This window comes from Perognathus longimembris, chromosome 15, assembly GCF_023159225.1.
Source record: "Perognathus longimembris pacificus isolate PPM17 chromosome 15, ASM2315922v1, whole genome shotgun sequence".
Taxonomy (NCBI): domain Eukaryota; kingdom Metazoa; phylum Chordata; class Mammalia; order Rodentia; family Heteromyidae; genus Perognathus; species Perognathus longimembris.
Genome location: NC_063175.1, coordinates 37289394 through 37312468, shown reverse-complemented (window position 1 = coordinate 37312468; position 23075 = coordinate 37289394). Strand labels below are relative to the sequence as shown.

General features: G+C 37.9%; 1 protein-coding gene and 1 pseudogene across 1 annotated transcript; both read right to left on the bottom strand.

The window, feature by feature from the left end:
- Window positions 1-1051: 1051 nt before the first annotated feature.
- LOC125363934 lies at window positions 1052-18196 on the bottom strand (annotated as a pseudogene).
- A 2742-nt stretch (window positions 18197-20938) lies between these two features.
- LOC125364011 (mediator of RNA polymerase II transcription subunit 21-like) lies at window positions 20939-21636 on the bottom strand. The gene has a single exon (XM_048363407.1). It carries the CDS (start codon window positions 21634-21636, stop codon window positions 21163-21165), a length of 474 nt encoding a protein of 157 aa, XP_048219364.1. The 3' UTR covers window positions 20939-21162.
- Window positions 21637-23075: the final 1439 nt, after the last annotated feature.

The window sequence follows — 23075 nt, the reverse complement described above, 5'->3', positions numbered from 1 at the left end:
ATTGACTTCTGTGAGGCTCTCTCTTAAATTAGTTTCTAGTGTGCTGTATTGGTGTCCATTTTATTCATTTTTATTAGCATACATTAACTGTAAAAACTCAATTATGACATTGCCATATGTGCATATAATGCAGTTTGATTATTTTCATTCCACTATTACTGTTTCTTAACCCCACCCCCTCTCCACTTTTCCTTTTCCACATCTGTAAAATTCCCTCTTTTCCTTTCATGCCCTTTTATGAATTACACATATGAGGAAAAACAAAACATATCTATCTTTCTAAGACAGGCTTATTTCACTTAATACACTGAAATGCACTAACTGCAAATGACCTGAAGTCATCTTTTTTTGTGGCTGATTAGTACTTGTTTGTGTACATATACCACATTTTCTTTATTGGTAGCCTGGTTATTATGAGTTGGGCCATAATAAACCTGATTATACAGATGTCTTTATACTAAGCTAGCACTTACTCTTTGGGATACATGCCCAGAAGTGATAGGACTGGTTCCTAATATAGTTATACTTTTAATTTTGTGAAACTTAAATTCTAATATCCACGAAGCAATGTACACTCTAGCAACATATAAAATTCCTTTTGCTTTGCATTTTGGCCAACGCTCATTTTTCACTTTCTGTTATAGTTATTCTTTGATTATAGTTCTTTATTAGTCATTCAGAGATGGAATCTCAATGTAGTTTTCTTAATTTTTTTAACATTTTGCACAAAGACTGCCATGGGGACACATCACTGGTCACTTCTAATAAAAGATAGATCTGGATCATATATTTCACCAGGTTAGAATGAGGATTTTATATTCTTTGTCATACTAAAATGACTTCATTTTATACTGTTTAAAGGTCTATCCTTAAGTGTGGGAAGAGAAGGTAGGACCTCAGTTTTTCAGAAGAGATTCCCAAATCAATATGTTCAGTCTAATTTATAATAAGTCTTTGTGAGCAAGGAAACTGATTCCAGAAGTAAACAAGCGTAAGTAATGGGCAACAAATATGCTGCCCCTCCCTATGTAAAAGGAATATCATCCTTAGCTCATGTGTACCTTTCAATGGGAGTGTGACTCTCCTGGTTTCCTGCAGAGGAGAGCCTTGGCTCCTCCCATCCCCTTTCTGCTCCCCCTCCCACCAGTAAGTGGGCCAGGGCACAGTTGGCTTTGAACAGCTTGTGCATGGCATGCTTCCTCTTTGTCACTGGACCTTGGGTATAGAAAGCCTCCAGCAGCTCATGTGACAGCTTCTCTTGCATCAGTGCCCACCGGTGCTTGTTCTCTCTACACTCAGTGATCTTCTACTTCATAGCTAGGATGCCATGGTGTCTGTCAGCTTGAGGCATTCAGTAATTGAAGCAGCGTGGTACTTGTCTAACTGGCTTCTTTTCACAGCTTTCAGAGTATAGGTCATGATGCATCCAGCTACTACACTGTTTCCTTTCCTCAGTAGATTGGTGAATGCACTGATAATGGGGTGTGTTTACAGAACTTGTTGTCCTCGCTGGGGCAGCTTTGATGGGATAAGTTTTCTTAAGCTCTCAGTCCCAGTTTCTCCCTTTCTGTGAGCTTTGGTTGACATGCTTGCAGTCATTTTCTTTGTCAACAGGAAGATGATTGTTTTTAAGAACCCAACGGCTCTATGTCATCTGAGTTTGGCCTGAGCCATGAGTTGGCACACTGCACACCCAGTGCCTGTCCCAGTCACTCTACTGTACAGTCAGGGACAGTCTTAGGTACGATGAAAAACCATAAGGACAGCCCAAAGGGGTCTGATCAAATGAAAGGATACAGGAAAAGATTCCAATGGGTTCCTAAACTGCATTTTACCTCATTGTCCTTGATATCTATGCTCAAAAGGAAGATGCAACAGAAAGTACTTGCCCTCCAAGTACCCACAGAAGTTTGCCATTACTCTCAGTAATGGCTCTTGCTCAACCTTAGGCCCCCATGGAAGCCCACCCAAGAGTTTTGATCACATCTACTCTTGTTTTCTTTTAACTCTTTGAGTTCTTTCTATATTTTAGGTATTAATCTTCTGTTGGATACCAAATATTTTCTCACATCCTGTAGGCTTTCTCTTCACACTCCTAGTTGTTTCTTTTCCACGCACAAGCCTTTTAATGTAGTCCGATTGTATTGATCAATTCTTGTTGTCATTTCCTGAGCTTTTAGAATCCTTTTCAGAAAGTCATTGCCTAAACCTAGATCTTGAAGTGATTCCTTTGTATTTTCACAAATTTAAAGCTGTGGGCCTTAAATTAATGTCTTGACCCATTTTCGAACTGATTTTTTTGTATAGGGTGAGAGGTGGTATTTGTCTTAAGTCTTTTTTCATGGTCTTCCTTGACTCCCTAACACAGTGAGCATTCCAGGGTTCACAGATCAAGACTTTGAGTCTCCATTTTTTTTTTTTTACAGTCATTCCTTGTTAATCTCATTCAGCCTTATGCCTTTAATAAAAAGTAAATTTATTTATTCAAATTTGTATCTCTAGATTGACCTGTACTCTGAATTTCACATTAATATAGCCAACCACCTACTCAATATCTGGAATGTGTGGTGAATTCCTCCTCCTCCTCTTCTTCCTCCTCCTCCTCCTCTTCCTCCTCCTCTTCTTCTTCCTCATTATTGTCATTTTTGGTGTCCTCATTTTTGTCATCTTCCTTCCTCTTTGTTCCTTTTTCTTCTCCTTCTTCTACTCCTCTTCTTCCTCTTATAATTATTATACTTATACCATTTTCATTGCCATCACTAACCTTGTAAATGACTTGGGGAGGATTGTAAACTTCTAGGAGAGGATTAAATAATATCATTTTGATAACTTCTATTGATTAACCAAACATGGATTCTATAGCTTGAGTAGGTCCCAAGATTTAGTACATGGATTTCTTTTTTCATTCTTCTTTCATAATGACTTGGAACATTCTAGTTATAAACATCTCTAAAGGTCAATGCATGATGGTCTGATGTATATGTAACTTGAGTGAGACATAACACTGTGCTATTTTAGGTTTTTGACATTTTTAGGGTGATTATTACTCCCTGAGTGCACAGATACCATCTATTTAACAGGTCTCAAAAAGAATGCTTTAATATCTTGCCTTCAATCCTGAATCTGAGTTGTATTTAATCACAATATAGAATGACTCCATTTCTCCCATTTTATGTGATGTATAATTTAATTATACATAAAGGTTTCATTGCAATATTACATTCATGCATAGAGTAGTAAACCTTGATCAAATGCACTCCTTTTCCCCCTCCTCACCAACTGCTATTTAAGTTTCAATGTTTTTCAATATGCTAGTGTGTGTATATACACGAACTTACATATTCATATACATATATATATATATATAAATTTCACCCCCACCATACTATCTCCAACTCAGTTCAAGAGAAAGAGCCGTCAGTAGTCTTTGCATTCTTTTTGAAATAGCCTTTGCCAAAAACTCAAGGGGACTATTGCATAGTCAGGGTTAAATCACTTAATTATACTCTTTTACTTGTCATGCAGTTTACATACTTGTACAGGAATTGGGTGACTTTGCCTGTGGCAATCTTCACAAATGGTAAAATAATAGGCAGGAAAATAATAAACTATAAGTTCCCTCTTTGTCACATTTGTTGCATTGTTTATCACATCTGTTGTGATTTTTTTCCTGAGCAGTATGATGATCAATTATTCATGACAGAATGATAGCAGTTTCATAATAATCTCCCTCGTGGGTGAAATCACCCTGTTCATTGAGGCGCCCAAAGAATCTGCATCACTATAGTAATAAGTCACTATTAAGCACCCACCTGCTCTGGGTATTTCTCTTCATCTTATTTGTCCAGGCTTCCAGAAATTACTGCAGCAGAAATCTGCAATAGTCACTAATGTTATGCTTGATGAATAATGCCAGCAAATAAGATGGACATTAAGAGAGACTGAAACTAGAAATACTTGGCATTATTTTGTGTTTTACAAATAGCAAAATGGCATTTAACTGCCTATTATGCATAGGCAGGTCAAGGATGAGGTAAGGGTGGGGAAGAGATTAGAACTCCTCTGAAGATGCAGTGACTAGTTCAAGTTCACAGTTGATAGATGTCTAACATGCCCGTGGAAGTAAAGCTGATTTAAGGGAATGTGATGAGGTCTGTTGGAGTTCAGAGTAATTCTTCAGGGATTAGAAGAATCATCCTCCCTGCTAAATTAAATTGAGGTCAGAAACAACCCTGGTGACAAGGAATGAGGAACAACACTGGTTTGAGGATCAGCTAAAGGCATTTAAAATTTTCTGCACTGTCTTTATGTTTGCTTTATTTATTTGGTAACAAAATGGTAAGGTCTCAGATTGACTATAGTAAATTATAGAAACCTCTTTTTGTCCCCTGACTTTTAAAAAATTGATGTTGTGTTTTGATTTATAATAGTCTTGAAAAACATTTTGAAAGTAATATCAGAATTTGAGTGCTAAATATCTTCTCATTGCCTACATGCATGCTATGGGCTTATTTTGGAGATGTTTGGTACTTGTTTTAACTTAGTGCATCAAGGAAGGGATAGACATAGATAAATGGGTAATATGTGAAGGTATTTTAGATACTGAGTCCTTCGTTTTTATATTCCTTCTATACCTTGTTCATACAATGTACCTTGAAAATCAGAGCCCTTGTGTTCCATGACTGAAATCAACGTTTTTTTTAAATCAGATGCTTTTTTTCCATAAGATATCTAGGGCACATTTACATATTTAAATTTTATTTATTTGTATTGGCAGGTATTAATTATACCAAGGTATATATATATTTATATACAATAATAATACCAATTATAATACCAATCATACCATAGTTTCATTGCAGTATTTCGATATGTGCATGCATGCAATATAAAAGTGGGTATGGTGCACTCTGTGTGTTGACCTTTTTCTACCCGTTCTCTTTTAAAGGAATTTTAATGTGTTTTCTTATTCTGTCTTCTTACATGCTATAAGTCCTTTGTTTATAAGTGGCCCTCAAACTTCTCCTGTCACTCTCCCCTCCCAGTGGTTCCTCTACACAACACTTACAATTTTATACTTATTTTATCACCTTTTGGGCCTAGATTACACACGTAAAAGAGAATATAGGATGCTTTATCCTTCTCATCTATGAGAGTGAATATTTTAAATCTGAAGCACAATTATACAGCCATTTTAATTATTGCTAAGGATGGAGAAATAAAGGTAAGTGGAATTGCAGAAAGATCAATGCCAGTCATCATGAAGAGAAATATGAAAGAGTGGGTCAGGATTCTCAGAAAGACCATTGCTTCTATAGTTGGAAATAAATTATTAATATATGCATATTTTGGTAGCACTGGGATTTGAATCCATAATCTTGCCCTTTATTGATAAGAACTCAAGTGCATTCCAGTTCTTTCATGCATTAGTTTAATTTTTGGGTAGAGTTTCATGTTTTTGCCAGGACTGGTATAGACAGTTATCCAAATGTTCACTTGGTTGGAATTACAACAAAATGACACTAGGCTCATCTTATTGATTGAGATAGGAGTCTCACTAAATTTTGGACCACGATCCTCCTGATCTCCAATTCCCAAATTGCTCAGATTACAGGTATGAACCACTGCACCTGGCCAAATGCTATTTTTGGGCATTAATCTGGAAATAGAGATTTCCTGATGGTTTTTATAAATAGAATCTTATACTGTCAGGATTTTTTAAAATGTATATTCAAAAAGTGAATTTTCAAATAACTTTATAATAATGTATAAGATCTGAACTTTCATATGCAATATGTACTTCAAAGCCCATGTACATCCTTACAAAATTAAGAGTGAAGGAATGAGTTGGTAGGAGAGGAAATGGTGAGAATGTTGAAAGTGGTAACATTGATCAAAATATGTTGTATTCACAAGATTTCTTAATAAAATAAAAAACTGCTTTGTACAATGACAAAATAATTTTAAAAATTGCTTCTACTTAAGTATAGTAAGTATAGGAAGTAGGAATTCATTTGGATATTCGTACTTACAAGTAAATCTCTGAAGTTAGGTGATTTTTAGCTATGGGAGTGACAGCACTAATCCTCTTGGTAGATATGTCCTCGAAAGCATAAAGGGTCATTTCTAGTATTCTATGTTGCCCAGGCATATATTTGTATGTATAATTCCTGCCTTGAGAAAAGCCACAGTGCCAATTCCATAGGGCTCCCATCCAGATTTCCTCAAGCTTGGCTCAGCTGTCAAGTGGTCTTCCGGATGGATCTGACTCTTTCCAACATAGCTGACATTTCTCTTATGAGAATGTTCATGCTGAAAAAGAAACTTCCTAAGAATTCTCTGTTCAGGTTGCCTAAGAGCAGTACCATCAAGGCATTTATGGTTTCTTTTGTGCCATCCTCTTGGGCCAGAAAGCAACTGCTCTTTTCCCTGGGCGCTCCCTCTGTGCCTGCTGACGAGGCAGTGGAAACTAACAGTGTGAAAACACTGCAAGCTGCAGAGGGAGGTTGCTCCCACACACCTCATTAGGCCTTTAACACATTTGACTTTGTCTTTCCCCAGCACAGCGCATATTATAATTGGAAGCAGTTGGGTACTTCCTATTTTTCTTTGAAAGGTGTAATTGGGTAGCCAAGAAGCTGTCACTTCCTGGACTTTTCAGGCTTAGCCATCTGCCTCTGGAGCCTCAATTTACTGGCTATTTCTTTAAAAGGCTTTGACTCACGGAATGTTCCATTTAAAAAGAGTACCAGTTTTTAATTTAATCTCATAAATTACCCATGAAGAAATTAAGGCTAGGAAGATGAAATGCCTCAAGTGTACACATTTAATGACTGGATTTTTATCTTAAGTTACCTGCCTTCAATATTCAATGTCTTTGTACAACACCAATCCTTAACCCACCCATGTTCTCACTTACCAATGATCTTATGAATACAATGGGTTAAATGGGCATGCCAAACACTCACATAAAATTTAAATTATTTAGGTATAAAATGAATGACAATGAAAACCAGGCTGTTATGGACAAAAAACTTTAGGTTGTGGTTTCAGAAATGGTTTGTTCTTCACTTGAGCATGGTTATACGATATTGTTCTGTAACTATCATGGATAAAAGGAAATGGGACAAAAAATGGTAGAGTATAGGAAAATCTTAGTCTATACGCTGGTTTCATTTAAGGTTCTCCTTCCCTATCTGCTGAAGCAATGGGAAGAGATATGGACTGCAGTGTAACATACAATGTTTATACTTCAGTGTGTGGCTAACTGGTGTTATATGTCTATGAGCATAACACGTGTTATGCAATACCACTTCTATATACCTGTTGTTACTATCTTTAAGTAATTGTACAAAGGACATTTAACCAGACAGCTTGAGAACATACTCTTATTCAATATCACCCCTTTCAGCATTCTTACCTTTCCCTTCCATACCCACTCTTTCCCCTTACTCTTGTTAATTTTGTAGAATGTACATTCAATCCTTGACTACATTCTCTCCCTCTTCCTCTTTTCATTCATCTTCCCCATTCAAGCACCCCACTTCCTGGTGTTTATTTTGTTGAACTTTGATTCTCATAACTTTAGTGTTTTTCTAAATTGGGTTTTAAGCAATAGGAAATAAGTATGAACTTGTAAGCTTTATGTTAATTGCCTAGTTGAATTTTCATCTGAAACTTCAGAAGGCATGAGCTACCCAATAAGAAAAGTTTTGCTTTTATAGTACTGAGTTTTAGGATTGTACTTCTACTTTTTAATCACTCCTTTGACCCCCATTGTTTTCCCATTCTTCTTTGCTCATAATTCTATCTTCTTCCACCACCTAAGCCAGACATTATGCAAATCTCCCTTCTCCATCATATCTGTTAATATAGACAGGTTTGGAGGCTCTTTGTGCAAAACTGAAATCATGATGAAGTGTTGGTCTTCATTATTAAAAACAGGTCTGAATGAAAAATAAAAGTAAAGATCATAAAATTATTCATCTAGTTCTCTTTTACTTATGCTCAATTTATTGCCAGTGTAAAAAGAAAAAAATGGATAGGAAATAGAGGTGGAGTTCTCATCTTTATATGTGGGGAAGTTTGTCAGCTAGGTTGTCAAGTTCCTCTTTGCTCATCTATATTCTTTCTGGGTCATAAACCTATACTGTATCCCAAACTTTTCTTGCACTAGAAGGATCCCTGCCTACCAAACAAAGTTATTTTGAGGTCAATTTTTCTGCTTAGAAAGGTTTCAAGGGTAACTGGGAAATATTACTATTATACTGACACATTTTTCAATAACCTCTAAGCTCTTTATAGCTCTCTTCTTACTCTCTAATGCATTCTATACTCTCCTGTCATATCAAACTTCTTAAGGAGGAGCTTTATGTTATCACTTCATTTCACCAATATCTTCAATGACTCTCTGATGCCAATTACATTAAATCTGGAATTCAAGGCTTTCTATAACCTTTCTGTCCAGACTCATCTCCAACTACTGTACTCTATTTTATTTAAGTACCTGTCAGGATAGGCTGCTCTAACTTTGTTAAATAAATGACCCAATTCATTTTATTTGTTTTTGTGCATGTTCTCCTCGCCTGTGATTCCCTCTCTTAACATTTACATATGCCAAGAAGCATCCTTATCTTTATGAATTTCTGCTCTTACTATTCAGGGAAAAATGGTAAGATACTACTTCATGGAGCTGTTGGTAATGCAACAATGAGCACGGAAGTGATAAAGCTTTAAATATATTATTAGTACCTTTATTGTCACTGTCATCATTATCATCATCAAAGTGTTACATTTAAATGATATTAGTACTTCTTTTAATCACTTCTATATGTATGTCATTCTGCTTTTCATTTATAGTACCAATCTTATTTTTTTTTTTTTTTGGCCAGTCCTGGGCCTTGGACTCAGGGCCTGAGCACTGTCCCTGGCTTCTTCCCGCTCAAGGCTAGCACTCCGCCACTTGAGCCACAGCGCCGCTTCTGGCCGTTTTCTGTATATGTGGTGCTGGGGAATCGAACCTAGGGCCTCGTGTATCCGAGGCAGGCATTCTTGCCACTAGGCTATATCCCCAGCCCCTACCAATCTTATTTTGACTTGCCAAAAACTTTGAATTTATTTCTCTTGTATTCTTTCTGAATGTATGAGTATATTGGCTTCTTCATAGCAAAAGTATTGTTTTACTCTTTTTTTCTGTAAAGCTCACACTATTTTGATGCACAAGAGACCCGTGGGAAGTTACAAAGCTATTCTCTATGATGTTGAGGATATCTATTTTCAAGGCTTCTTCTAAGGTTATTTAACTGCCCTTGGTATTGCATTGTTGCTCTTATGTGCAACTTCAAGTCCTCTCATCTGTCCAGTATACTCTTTATTTCCTGGGTTGCTCATTTTCTGAGATATTCTTCCTTGTTTTCCATGTTCTTGAACACGAGTGCACACTTATTGTGCTACTAAAATGCCTTTTTCAGTTTAGAACTGAGTTTTCCCACTGCATCGTTCTTAGACCCTTTCAACTTCATTTCAATCCCACTGCATCTTTATTCTCAGAGGCTCTTCCTTACTGATTCAACCCAAAATGCACTTTAGGTATGGAATGGCTGTTGAGAAAGCAAAAGGAATTACAAGGCAATTTAGAGCTAGTAAATATCAAAGACTTGTACCTGTTTGGTCTTATTGAAGCTTCACAACAATGAAACTTTGTGGGATTAAGTAGTGCCTGCCTTTACACATAGATGTTGTAGGATAGAGAAATTAAATGCATCATCAAGATATATCTTGTGACAGAGTTCAATTCTCACTGTTTGACTACCTCCAAAACATGTTCTCTCCGTACTCTAAAGCTCTGGGCACTTGCTTCTCAGTGAAAGTCGCTTGGAAAAACATTTTGAATTATGTTTCAAATAAGTGAGTTCTAAATGTTTCTGACATAATGCATAACTGTGGGAAAACATGTTTTTATTGATGTTAAAAGAAACCCACGCTTACATTTGTGCTGAATTCTAGAACTGTTGGCTTTTTTGTGTAGTCTATATTTGGGGTCTAAGGGACTTGTCAGTGTCTCTTTAATAATATTGCTGTATATATATATATTTTTATTCCAGACTGAATCTCATTGTCTCTAATCACTGGTTTTACTTGTATGTGTAGCTTCCAGTCTTCAATTTTCCTAAATGTCATGGAGATATAAATGTAAGACTCAATTGCTCAGCTCAAGTTTTTGTGTCTTGATGGACAGTTAGGCGGGGGAGGCAGAGAATGCTTGGTGTTGAATTTCGCCCTAATTTTGTGGGTATTTTGTGCAAATAAGAACCCAAGTATATATTTGCTCCTGTTTTTTTTCACATATAAATATCTTCAGGGAAACTGGAAATGAAAAGAAAAACACTGCGCTCCACAGTTTCAAGGCAGAGACAAATTATCTCAAGGTAAAAAGCTTGGCCAGGATGCATATAGTGGCTGAATTACAGCTTTTTTTGTACATTAATATCAGTGTTGACTAGGAGAACATTGTGCTTTCAATACCAAAGAACTCAAATTAGAAAAGTGCATTGGCATTTTCTAAAAAAACTCACCACAAGGCATGGCCTTATGCCCAGAAGCTGTTGGGGCAAATGCACCTATGCAGTGCAATTAGAGTCAAGAGAAGCAGCTTCCAACAAATTCAATCTTCTGGGCACCATCACTGCACCAAAATTCTGTTTTGGAGACCAAAGCTTTTGATTTGAATATTAAGCCCTGGAGTTCTCCACCACTATTGAAAGAAGGCCCAAGAGAGGAGTAAAACATAAAACTTTTTAGATTCATTATTATTTCTGGGAAATTATTTTTTCAAAACTTTCATGTTTCTTTCTTGTTGGAGAGGAAATAGAGAGACTCCTCTCAGCAGTGCCATTGCATTTGAATCTTGGTAGGTGAGAAGGAGAAGGGGACTATGGAATGAATACTTCTACTGTAATTTATCAGAAGGTCAGGAGTTCTGAGGATGGGAGGAATTTGGAGTGGAAGCAGTTCAATGTGGGAAGAGAAAAGCAAACATCATTCATTCTCTGCTTCTGGTGAACTAGCATTTGTATTGCTATGATCACATGTACGTGGTGTTACTGGCTAGGATGGCTAACCTATGCTCCGTATTTATTATATTAGTCTAGGCATTTCATGATTCTATCTCTGTGAGGAAGAAAATACAAACAACGTGGCTTGAAAAGATCATTTGGTACTCAGCTCAATGCCTCCTTCTCCTTGTAGATGCTGTGGCCACTTAAAATCTATTTGGGACCCATATCTATACTCAGCAGAATAGTGAAGTCTTTATAATGAGTGTCAGCCCTTGTTTCTTTTGTAATATTGTATAGATGATAATTAAGAGTGAAATATAATTATGGGTTATCATTTCAAAAATTCTCTTTCATTTTTTTTGCCAATGACAAAGACTAATACACACTGCATTATTCCTATATTGGAAGCTTAGTTTCCTCATTTGTAAAATGATCTGTTGGTGAGATCTCTGGGGTCCTCTCTACAGTAACATCAATAATTTATGTACTAAATATATGTGCTCCTAGGTCTGATTAGTTTGGTCTCTGGCAACCTTGAAAAATCAAGATTAATGAGTACTTGTGGAGGATAACATTTCATAGAACTTCCTTTAACATACTGTTTTAGCTTGTTTTTAGCACTTGGGAAAATAATGAAGCAATAATAAACAGAAAATTTATAATAAAACTGCCCATGGTTAAATTTTCAAGTTAACACAAGCACTGCTCTGACTTTTGCAGCAAGTGATGGAGGTTAAAAAAAATCACAGTATGACAAAAGAAAAGCAATAGAATTTGACATTGGCAGTGCCTGAAAAGCATTTGTTTTGTTGCAGAGTGCTTAGAAGCCATTAATAGTCAGCTTGTCAGTTCATAATCTACCTCTCAAATATAGAAGGAACTAGATCATCTAACCCAACAAAACATTTTACAAATAAGGAAAGTAAGAAGGGATTTTCTTGAGGTGATGCAACAGCATCCAGATTTCTCAACTTCTAGTTAAACATTGAAGTTGTTAATTTAACTCAAGGGACACTTTTGGTATGAGATAATATTGAGAGTTGAGGACTAAATGTGGTTTAGAGAGGAGCATTGGTAAGACCATTAGAATGTTAGCTCTACATGGACTTTAGGAACCCACAGAAAAAACACTGCATATTCTTTTCTTCTAAGAATTGGGGCTGGATGCACTGAGCTGAGCCAAAGCTCTTATGTGGGATGGGTTTTCAGTTAGCAAACTATTAGGTAAGAAGAAAGGAGAGTCCAACTGGATACTTGAAGTCTTGGATGTTGCTATAGCTCTGAGACAAACTAAGTGATTCTACTAAAATCACTTTTTCATTCTAACCCTCCATTTTCTTAATTTTGAATTAGTGATGATGTTGCCTTCTCTGTTCACTACACCACATTGGCAGCAAGACAATAGATATGAAAAATAAGAGTGAATATGATTTCAGCACCTTCATTCCTCCTCAGGTCTTTTCTACCTTGAACAAGAGATTGTTTACAAAGTACATTCAAGGGACAGATTTAGTTTTCTTTATTTCATCTGTATCTCTACTTCTTGATTACCAGGAAGTCCAATGGGTTCTCATTTGCTAGTGTTCTTGGTCGTTTCTCAGCTTTGCAGGAGGAAATAAGTGTCCTGGGGAAAATCATATTGATTTTTAGATCATTCAGGTATTGCCTTGACTGCAGAGAACAAACTTGTTTCGGATTTATATTCCTCTTGAGGGAAGCCAACATCCAATGACAGATCTGCATAACAGAATGAAAGCTGTTGCCTTTTTATCCAAATGGGGACAGCTCTGATACATCATTATAATATGCACAGCTTTTCAGCTCTTCGAGGGGTTGGTTGAAACTCATTGGTTTACCAATTGATTTTCTCTTCTGTCCAAACTTACTTCTCTCCTACAAGTGTCTCTTCTACAAGCATTGGTGCCATAACATTTCTCCAACAGGGCTGGGAATATGGCCTAGTGGTAAAGTACTCGCCTCATATACATGAAGTCCTGGGTTCAATTCATCAGCACCACATATATAGAAAAAGCCAGAAGTGGTTCTGTGGCTCAAGTGGTAGAGTGCTAGCCTTGAGCAAAAAGAAGCCAGACACAGTGCTCAGGCCCTGAATTCAAGCCCCAGTACCAGCAAAAACCAAAACAAACCAAAACAAAGATTACTCCAATAGGGCTGGGATATAGCTCAGTGGCAAAGTACTTGCCTCTCATGTACAACATCCTGGGTTTGATCACCAATGCCAATACTAACAGAGAAAAGAAAAAAAAAGGAATTCTCTAATAAACATCTTATATCCTAAACTTCCTTCACTATCTGCTTTCCAGAGAATTCAATTCACAACATCAATGCTTTAGCACATTTCTTCATTGTTTCTTCTGAGGAAGAGTATCGTTTGGGATATACACATTCTAGAAACTGTTTTTAAAGAATTTCATAGGAGGGGCTGGGATGTAGCTCAGTGGCAAAGCACTTGCCTAGCAAGTACAACGTCCTGGGTTCAATACCCAGTACCAAAAAAAAAAAAAAAAAAAGAATTTCATAGGAAGACTCATAGCCAGTCCAATGCTTGTTTCTACCTGTGACTAATTCCTGTCTATGATTATTGATACACACTCTCTCTCTTGATGTCAGATCATAGTTTCCTAAGTTTAAATGATATGATTGACTCTCATTACAAAATGGTAATGTGTTGCATCCAGCAGGGTTCATGAGATTACCTATGGTCTGCAGTTTTATTGTTCATTTAAAGTATTACAATACTGTAATTAACTTTTTAAGTTCGTGGCAATGCAGGCCTTTTAGGATTTGCAAATGCACCAGAGAAAAGTTTAAATCCTTGTTAATTCTTATTTGGTTATCTCCAGCAATGTGGCATGATATTTGAATGATGAAAATTATTGACCCATTTCCCACCTAATCAGCTTATTCCCTTACTTCTGAAATTTTACCTACATGCTGTTCTGAAGGGTATTTGTTGTTAAGCTTTACTCAGTGTACTGAGTTTGGGTGTTTAATCTATAGCATTTTCACAAATGCATATGTATACACACATATAGTTAGAGTTATAACAGTGTGTGTGTGTGTGTGTGTGTGTGTGTGTGTGTGTGTGTGTGTGTATGTATGTGTGCCTGTGCTGAGGCTTGAACACAGACCTGGTTGCTATCCCTGAGCTTTATTTGCTCAAGAGTAGCATTCTATCCCTAAACTATACCTCCACTTTTGGCTTTCTCTTTTTTCCTTCTTTTATCTTCTTCTTCTTCTTTTTTTTTTTTTTTTCAGGTTAATTGGACATATGAGTCTCATGTACTTCCCTGCCCAAGGTGGCTTTGAACTACAATCCTCAGACCTCAAAACACCGGTGCCTGGAAACTCTTTTTTTTTTTTTAAGGAACATCTTCCCTATTTATATGCTAAGAGGAGTTATTTTTTTAATCAAATTCCTGAACATGGTTATTATTTTTACAGGATTTTATTTTTTTTTATGCTTTCTTGCCTGTTTGGAGTCAGGAGTCATCCTTGTGCTGTAGAGTAGATGCTGGTCATGATCAAATCGATCTTTGATTTTGCTGAGATTGGAGTCTAATGGGAAAGCAAACAAATTGTCAATTAGAACACAATAGATTAGGATCTGGTTTAATGGAAAGAGCGGAGTATTCTTGGGATTGGACTAAGAATACAAAATAGGGCTTTGTCGGTCAGAGGTTTCATTTGTACAAACATTCTACATTTGGATACTTACTAGAATGGTCACTTCATTTTCTACAGGTGGCAGGAAAAGGGCTGCTAGTCAGGCTTTCACAGGATTTGGAGAATCAAATATGAGGACCAGTCATTTCTCACCTGCCTGGTGATCTAGCAAAGGCAAAGGCCAGCTTGGTTTTCATTGTCAAAGGATATGAACACTATCTAGGGCAATAAGAAAGACATTGGGTATTGACTTATGGCTCACTGAGTTTGGCTAATATTCTTGTTTCCAATGAGATGAGACAATAATATGATGCGTAATGGATCTCATTTTTTCTCCCTAACTCAAACTGCTTGCTTATATAATTATATTTCATGTTAGAGTAAATGCGGGAAATTTTGTAAGGTTTTAAAATTATATATCTTCATACATTCAATCCAGCCCCTTGTGCTCTCAAGTATTCAAGAGAAAATGTATGAGATCTACTGAAGGAACGCTTTATAGTTTTGTTTAAGGAAGGACATGATAGAAAAAAGAAAATTGCCACTCAAATCATATATGTAAAGAGACATATATTGCAATGTAGATAGTACAATAAACATAATTCTACCTATTAGTACTAGCTTGGTGTGGCACTAACTTAGTATCATGAAAAGAGGTAGCATATTATTATCTATCACCAACTTCCAGGGTTTTTCTCCTGGTCTCACCTTGATAGGTCTCACTGATTTCTATTCAGTTTCAGTACGTGTGCCATTTACTTTAGGATCCTTCATTGACAGGAATACAATCCCCTTTCTACTCTTGACCTCACCTTCCCTAAATGCAAAGGCTTTGACCTCCAGAGCTTTATAATCATACATATAACTTTTTATGATACTTACTCATGTATATTTTAGTTTCCTCCCTCTCTCCCTCCCTCCTTTTTTCACTTTTTCTCCTCCTTTCCTCCTTCTTTCTCTTTCTATATCTCTGTCTGTCTGCCTGTCTTTCTATCTTTTGCTATCTGAGGCAGAGTCTTGACATGTATAGCCCAGGCTAGCCTGAAAATGTGACCTAAGATCCTTCTACATCAGCCCCTGGAGTTCTGGGATTACAATTGCATGGCCATATGCTCAACTTCTTTTGGCCTGTCTACAGATAAGTTTATCAGTCTGTTTATCATCTTCTTTTTAAAGATAGAAATTCTACTTTCGTATTGAGCAAAGAAAAGATAGCAACATAAAGGGCAGTGGATAGGCATGGTGACTCATGCTTTTAATCCAAGCTACTCAGAACAAAGGTATAAGGCAAATCACTGTTTGAGGTTGAGGTGGGAGAAAAGCAGTGAGATTCCCATTTTGATAAGAAAAAACAAAAACAGAAACCTGGGTATAGTGGCACATGCTTTTCATCCTAGCTAAATATGAAACATAAACAGGAAGACTGCATTCCTTGCAAGCTTGAGAAAGAAAATAGATCTTGTGTCAAAACCTACCAAAATGTAAAGAGCTGAAAGTATAGATCAAGAATTGAAATTGAGATTCAATTGAGATTCAATTGAATTGAAACTTAGGTACACCGTCACCACCACCACCACCACCAATAACACCACCACCACCAACAACAACAACCACCACCATGACTACATACGCAATATAAAGTAGACTTTGGTATTTTCTCAGCATGAATTATTCCCTGGAAAGTTAAAAAAATGAGATATAACAACAACTCTACAGACATCAGGGATCCTCCTAAGTGATCAAACCTCATCTAGAGTTGCATATTCCAGACTGTGCTTTCCAGCCACACATGAAGCTCCCAGAGGAAATAGTCTACATTGAAATGCTTTTGGGAACTCTGCCCATGACTCCCCTGCCTGGAATGTCATCGTGCATTTGTGTTATTCAATGTTCTGCCAAACTGCAGTAAAATAACCTGTTAAACTTTATTTAACCTTGCCTTTTCTGAACTCATTTGATCTTAGGAGGCTTTTGTGTATATATTACCAATTATAATTCCATGGAGGGAGAAACTCTATGGGAACAGTTTGAAAAAAGTCTGGCTTGGGCCTTTGTTCCACTGCTCTTTAGCACAATGCTGTGTCCACGTGTGGAGGTCAATATTTCTCCTTGCTTTAACCAACTTCTTCCTGAAAGCCTTTGTGCAGAAGAACAATGTAGGGGCTGGAACAATGTCCACACTCAGCTTCGGATTTTAGCCTCCAGGAAATTTTTCTGGTGCTTTTTTCATGGAATAAAAAATTCACAGTAACAACAATTAAGTCAGATTCTATGGGCAATAAAAATACGTGGAAGGCAAATCCCCGTCTTAAAGAAATTGTATCATTACATCCAATAGACAATCATTGTACTGGCAATGAGAACAAAAATAAAGGTGAATGACACCACCAGCCCAAGTAGATGATACTATTAGCTGAATTTAGGAGAAAGTGGAAGTAGTAAGGATGAGAGTGGTATGTAAAATCTAGGACACAAAATAGAAGCCAGAAACTGAGACTTAGGAGAATGAGTTCAATGACAGTAAAAGAAACATTACCCCAGATGCAATGCAAACATGAATCCAGGCTTAAGACACAAATGATGACTAACAAAGAAAGTTACTTCTTTGTGAATTACTATTTAGGCATAAATTAAGGAAGTATGAAGGAAATATATGAGAACAGATTATACATCAGTGTTCCTCAGACATGTGCCTGAAACTGTAGCAGTCAGGGCATCCATTCCCACAGGAGTAAGGATCTGGCATGGAGGTGTTCAGATCACCAGGACCTCTGTATTTTGTTTTTATCAGGCTCTGTAGTTGCTCAATTAGTGCACAGGACTCTGCCTTTTGCCAAATTACATATGTCCTATGTAGTCCACCATCATGGAAGTCTATGTTCTATTTCTGACAATAGACCAGTGGATGAATAACAGGCTGTGTGCCATGGCCTGTCACAGAATTAGTGGAGAATATTATAAGTGGGGAAAATAAATATTTGACAATGTTATCAAACAATAAAGAGGGCATGAATGAAGCCAAGTTCTCCTTCTTGTTTTAGGTACCTGAATTAAACACTGTATGTCCACATGTGTGTTGAGTCACCTACCTAAAACTCAAGTGAACATGATCTCCCTGTCAGTCTGAAGGAAGCAAAGAGAGCGAGATTGGTTTGAACTATCCCTGTCTTAAGCACATTGGTCACATCCCTGCTTCAGTTTCCCAGGTTCTTCTGCCAGCAGAAGTTTGCTGGAGAAAACAAACTGTTCCCATTAAATCTTCATAATTTAAGAAGGGATTTGGTATATTATCATAGCCTCATCAGTGGATTTTTTAATGGTAGATGAGGTTATCCTTTTGCATCTTTTATAAAGTAAAGTTATCTAGTTTGCATTAAATATGCATCATGTGTGTTCTGTTATTTCATACCAACAACTTGACGATGCCAGTAATTTTGCCGTTTCTCCCTCATGTCCCATTCTCTGTCCCTCCCGAACAGTACACAGCTCCCTCTGGGTTCCAGGGAAAATTGGGCAGCTCTACAATCGAAATGATGTGTTTCCCCAAGTCTCATTTTTAAGGAGGCTTTATCAGCTTTAATTAGACAGCTGCCATCTCTCGTGGCTTGCAGTGTATATTTAAGGAGAGAAACATGAGTCGTCCTCAGTGAAATGAAAAACAATGCCATCAAAGCTGTCTCTCCAGTGCTCTCTTGACTCTACCCACAGTCTAGAAACACGCTCAAAGTCTTTTCCAGGCTCTGTAGAGAGCTTCTCAGCAAAGATGTGCAGATTGTGTTAGCTTAGACAGCAGTGTTTTCATAGGGAAATGTCCGCAATGGCTTGATAATTATAGGAAAGAAATATCTGGGCATAAAGATAGCAAACTGGTTTGCTTGGTAGCGGAAGGGAAGCGTGAACCAAGAAAGGTAGTTATAAATCTATGTTTCAGTCTCTGTTCAGTTCAGATCTTGAGCTGTTTGCATCCCTAAAGAATGCACAGAAGTGTACAGGTAGGAGGAGAAATAGCAGAAGAGGGAAGGATGGAAAGAAATTTTAAGTGGATTGAAATCCTCATTAGGAGGCTTCTGTGGAAAATTGCCTCTCCTTTCTTACTCAGCTTGAGTGACTCATTCCTTTTTATTTATTTTCCCTCCATGGATGTCCTTCATGCATGCTGTTTCCAGACTTCCCTTGATTTTATTGTTGAGATGTGGTCCATTCATGATGGGACCTGCCTAGCACCTTGTCCATTCTAGCACAGGTATCCGATAGTGATAGTCTTCTTGACACTATTGCTTTTATTTATTTAGTTTTTGGTTGTTTTGTTCTGAATTTTGTGTCATTTCCAATTGTGAATCAAGTCTTAGCGAGACAAATTCTTATTGGGTTCTTGAATTCATTTCTATTCTTTCAGCAATATAAGGGTGGCAGGGAGGTGGGGGAGGTGGAGAAGGGGAGCCAGAAGCTTCCAGGAATCTCTAATCATCCCTGAAGAATGACTTGGTGATGCCTGAATCCCTCCAGTGTCCCCACGAAGCAGAACAAATCTCTAGCCAATATTTTAGAAATTAGCTGCAAATTAGCGTTCCTTCCCTAGGTCTTTCATCATTTCACTCAGCCTTGGCTTCCCTCCTCACCAATTTGCCTGATATTTTGTGCAGCCATGGAGCTAGGAAGTGCCAGTTAGGAGGTTTGTGACTCTGTTCCTGGCATGGATACTACCCAAGATTCAGGTTTTCATTAAATAAGTCCAGCAAGGTGAGGGAGAACAGGATGTGTGTGGTTTAAGAGAAACGAGAAAATAAACTGATAGAAAATGAAGAATCATTAAGAAGTATATGGGCAGAATATTTTGATTGCTCCTAATGTGTCAGTCACTATGGCAATCTCTAACTATTATATCAAATACTCCAAATCATTGTATGCAAACATGTGACACATAAAGGCAGGCTCAGCGTCATTAGCCCATATTTTACCATATTTTTATCTTCATGGCATCAGAGATAGGACTTGGCTGATAACATTTTGTCAAACCATTTAGATTTCACATATTTAGAGTAAGAAATCAACTGCTTCTTAAAAAAATAGGGATGATATGTGCATCATAGGATTGTAGTAAGGATAAACCTTGCATTGTTGTAAGAATAAACTGGGGTGATTATGAAAACAGAAGAGAACAGGGGCAGCCTCTGGAGATCTTCTATGGTTGTGGATATGATGAACCCAGTTCTTTCACTGAATTGTTAGAGGATGATGTTAATACGTGATATTTTCCACTGAAGACTGAAGGTTGTTGACCATCTTTTTTACTTATTTGAGCAAGTGTTGATTAAATGCCTTTAGTTATACCAACTTTTATGTGCAAAACTAAGATGTGCATAATCAACAAGGGATTTGTGGCCTATCGTACTGAAACATGGAGAAGTATTAGATAATTACTGACAACCTATCACATAACAAAGAAAGGATCTAAGGAGTCAAAAACACATCTTATTTTTTCTAGAAAGAGTTTTTTCCCCAGAGTTTCCTCTATGCATGGATTTTAGATGTACCTTCATGTGGACTGCCCGCATGCCAACAATGGGATCTAGAGAAATCTAGAAACAGTTAATGAACATTAGTAACATATGCCTGGATGCATGCACATGCATGCATGCACACACACACACACACACACACAAACACACACACACGTAAATAAAAATACAAGACCAAAGGGCTGGGAATGTGGCTTAGTGGTAGAGTGCTTGCCTAGCATGCATGAAGCCCTGGGTTCAATTCCTCAGTACCACATAAACAGGAAAAGTCAGAAGTGGTGCTGTGGCTCAAGTGGTAGAGTGCTAGCCTGAGAATAGAGAAGTTCAGCGACAGTGCCCAGGCCTTGAGTTCAAGCCCCAAGACTGGCAAAAATATAAGACCAAAGGTGGTGGTGATGAGGAAGGCATTTGATGGCATCATTGTTTTTGGAGAGAGACTATGAAGAAATAAATGGCTATTTCATGAGGACTGGTTTGTGTCCTTTACATCTCTGGGATTCTGCAAGCCTTGTCTTACTAAAAAGCAAGCAAACAAACAAACAAAGAAAATGTATTTTCTGCATGTTATGCCCCATGGTACAATATCTTCCTCCAAGAAGATACTCTTGCTCATATGGAGTGAACTCTTAAATCAATGCATCTCTTTTCTTTTTAAATGAAAAAACCACAGCACAGCTTTATTATATGCTTAACTCTATTATGAACACAATTGTATACCTGTCTTATATCTTCATCCAGAGGGGAAAAAACCAAAATGATGACACAAAGATGGCTTAAAGCAGATTCCATCAGGATGTTATAAACTTATGTATCAATAATGAAGAAAGAATTAAAAACAGCCGAAAGGCAGCATGTGTGAGAGGTTGATGTTGCTGTGTTGGTATATCTGCTGTGGAATTCTAACGGCATGGACCGGTCCTTTTCTCAGGCCAGGGTGTGACAGTGATAGTAGTTGGGAAAGGTTGGGTGTGGGCCCCACTTCTTGTCTTCAGCTGGGACTGAGCAATGTCAGCCAGTGCACTCTGGATCTTTTCCAGAAGCAAATCTCCTCGATAAACATCTTCCAGACAGGTAGCATCTTCTTGGTTCTCTTCCTCCAGCTTATACAAGCTAGCAGCCTGTAATGCGGCTGTGGATTCTTCACTGGGTAAGGAATCTATCAAAACATCAATGTTTTTTGCTGTCCGGGCAATCAGTGCAGCAAAAAGCTGAGCATATTCTTCTGTGGGGTTGGTTGGCTGGTCCTTGTTAATTGCTGATTGAATGTCATTACATGAGGCTGGACCACACTGTTGCAGTACTCCAATGGCATTACAAAACTGATCTGCAAGAGAATTCACCGCGTCTTGGAGCTGCATGAGGCGGTCCGCCATGTTGTTCCCACCAACCAATGCATCTCTTTTCATCTTTGTTGCAAGGAGACTTGAATTCCTTCTTCCTAGAATGTGCGTGTGACATGCTCGTTCTTTCCCATGAGCATCATTGCCACATGTGAAGGTGTGTGAACTTTGTAAGTGCAAACCTATCTCCCTTTACATGCCTGACAATGCTTCTTCGTTGTCTTGGACTATTCAAGAACTGCTTTCTTTTGGAGCAGGACTGCTTGCTGTGGGGCGATATAGATTCAATATTAAAAGTCATCCATAGGTCCATATGTTAAAGATATAGTCCTTATATAGGCATTATTGGATGATGAGGCCTAGTGAAAATGTTTAGGTCATTGGTGGTCCACCTTTGCAGGAGATCATAGTACCTAAGCCCATCCCTTTCTCTTTTACTTCCCACCTTTAGGGTGCATAACTGTACCCTGCCTTACCACCCTGTTAAGACAGTGCTGCTGCAACAGGTCCAAAGGAATGGACACAACAGACCATGGACCAAGACCTCCGGTAAGCGAAAACAAACCTCTTCTCTTTTCAATTTGGTTGTAATGAAATGGGAAGTACTAGAAAGCTGATTAACATAGAAGTTTCTTCTCAGAGTTACATATAAGGAGCCAGACAAGAACTCTCATGATATTCTTACCATCTGTCCAATATTTTATTTCCTTCTCTTGGGTTTGGAATATTTTGGGGGGCTGGGAGAGGGCCGGAGATTAGAAATTGGATCCTTTCTCTCTCCAGAGAACAAAGAAAAATTTCTTTTGTGGGTTACCCTTCCTTCTATGGTGCTACCAGTGGCCACAATGAAATTAAGTATTGCCTCTATTCTTTCCAGGAAAGGAGATGATCTGAAGTTTCCAAACATAATTCTTAGGACCCATAGGATCACTTGTAGCAAATGACTTTGGGTAGTGAAACGTTTACCAAAATCACGACATGACTCGAGTAAAAAAAAAAAAAAGGAAACAGTGTGGCTGGGAATGTGACTTAGTGATAGAGTGCTTGCTTAGTGTGCATGAAGCCCTGGGTTTAATTCCTCATTACCACATAAGCAGAAAAGGCCAGAGGTGTTATGGTGGCTCAGTGTTACAGTGAGCCTTTGTGACATCCAGACTATGATGACTCCCGGAACAAGGCCCCTTTGAGGAGGGGGAAATTCCCTCAGAAGAGCACAAAGACCTGGAATGTGGTCTGGGCTTAGATACAAAAAGAAAACCCTGGAATGTGGTCTGGGCTTAGATAGGAAGAGAAGGAAAGACATCTTGAATGTGTTCTGGTCAATAATACCTTGTTTACTGGAATTGTAATCATATGTAACTATTGTCTATTTGCTTCCTTTGCCTAACTGGCTTGATCGCCTGCATGTGTTTTTCAACCTTGAAAACCCAGGCCTATTGAAGCTCAGGGCTGCACTTTGCTCCTTGAATGGT

Excerpts from the sequence above, each read along its gene's own strand:
- LOC125364011 (XM_048363407.1), bottom strand. The coding sequence starts at position 21,636 with ATGGCGGACCGCCTCATGCAGCTCCAAGACGCGGTGAATTCTCTTGCA.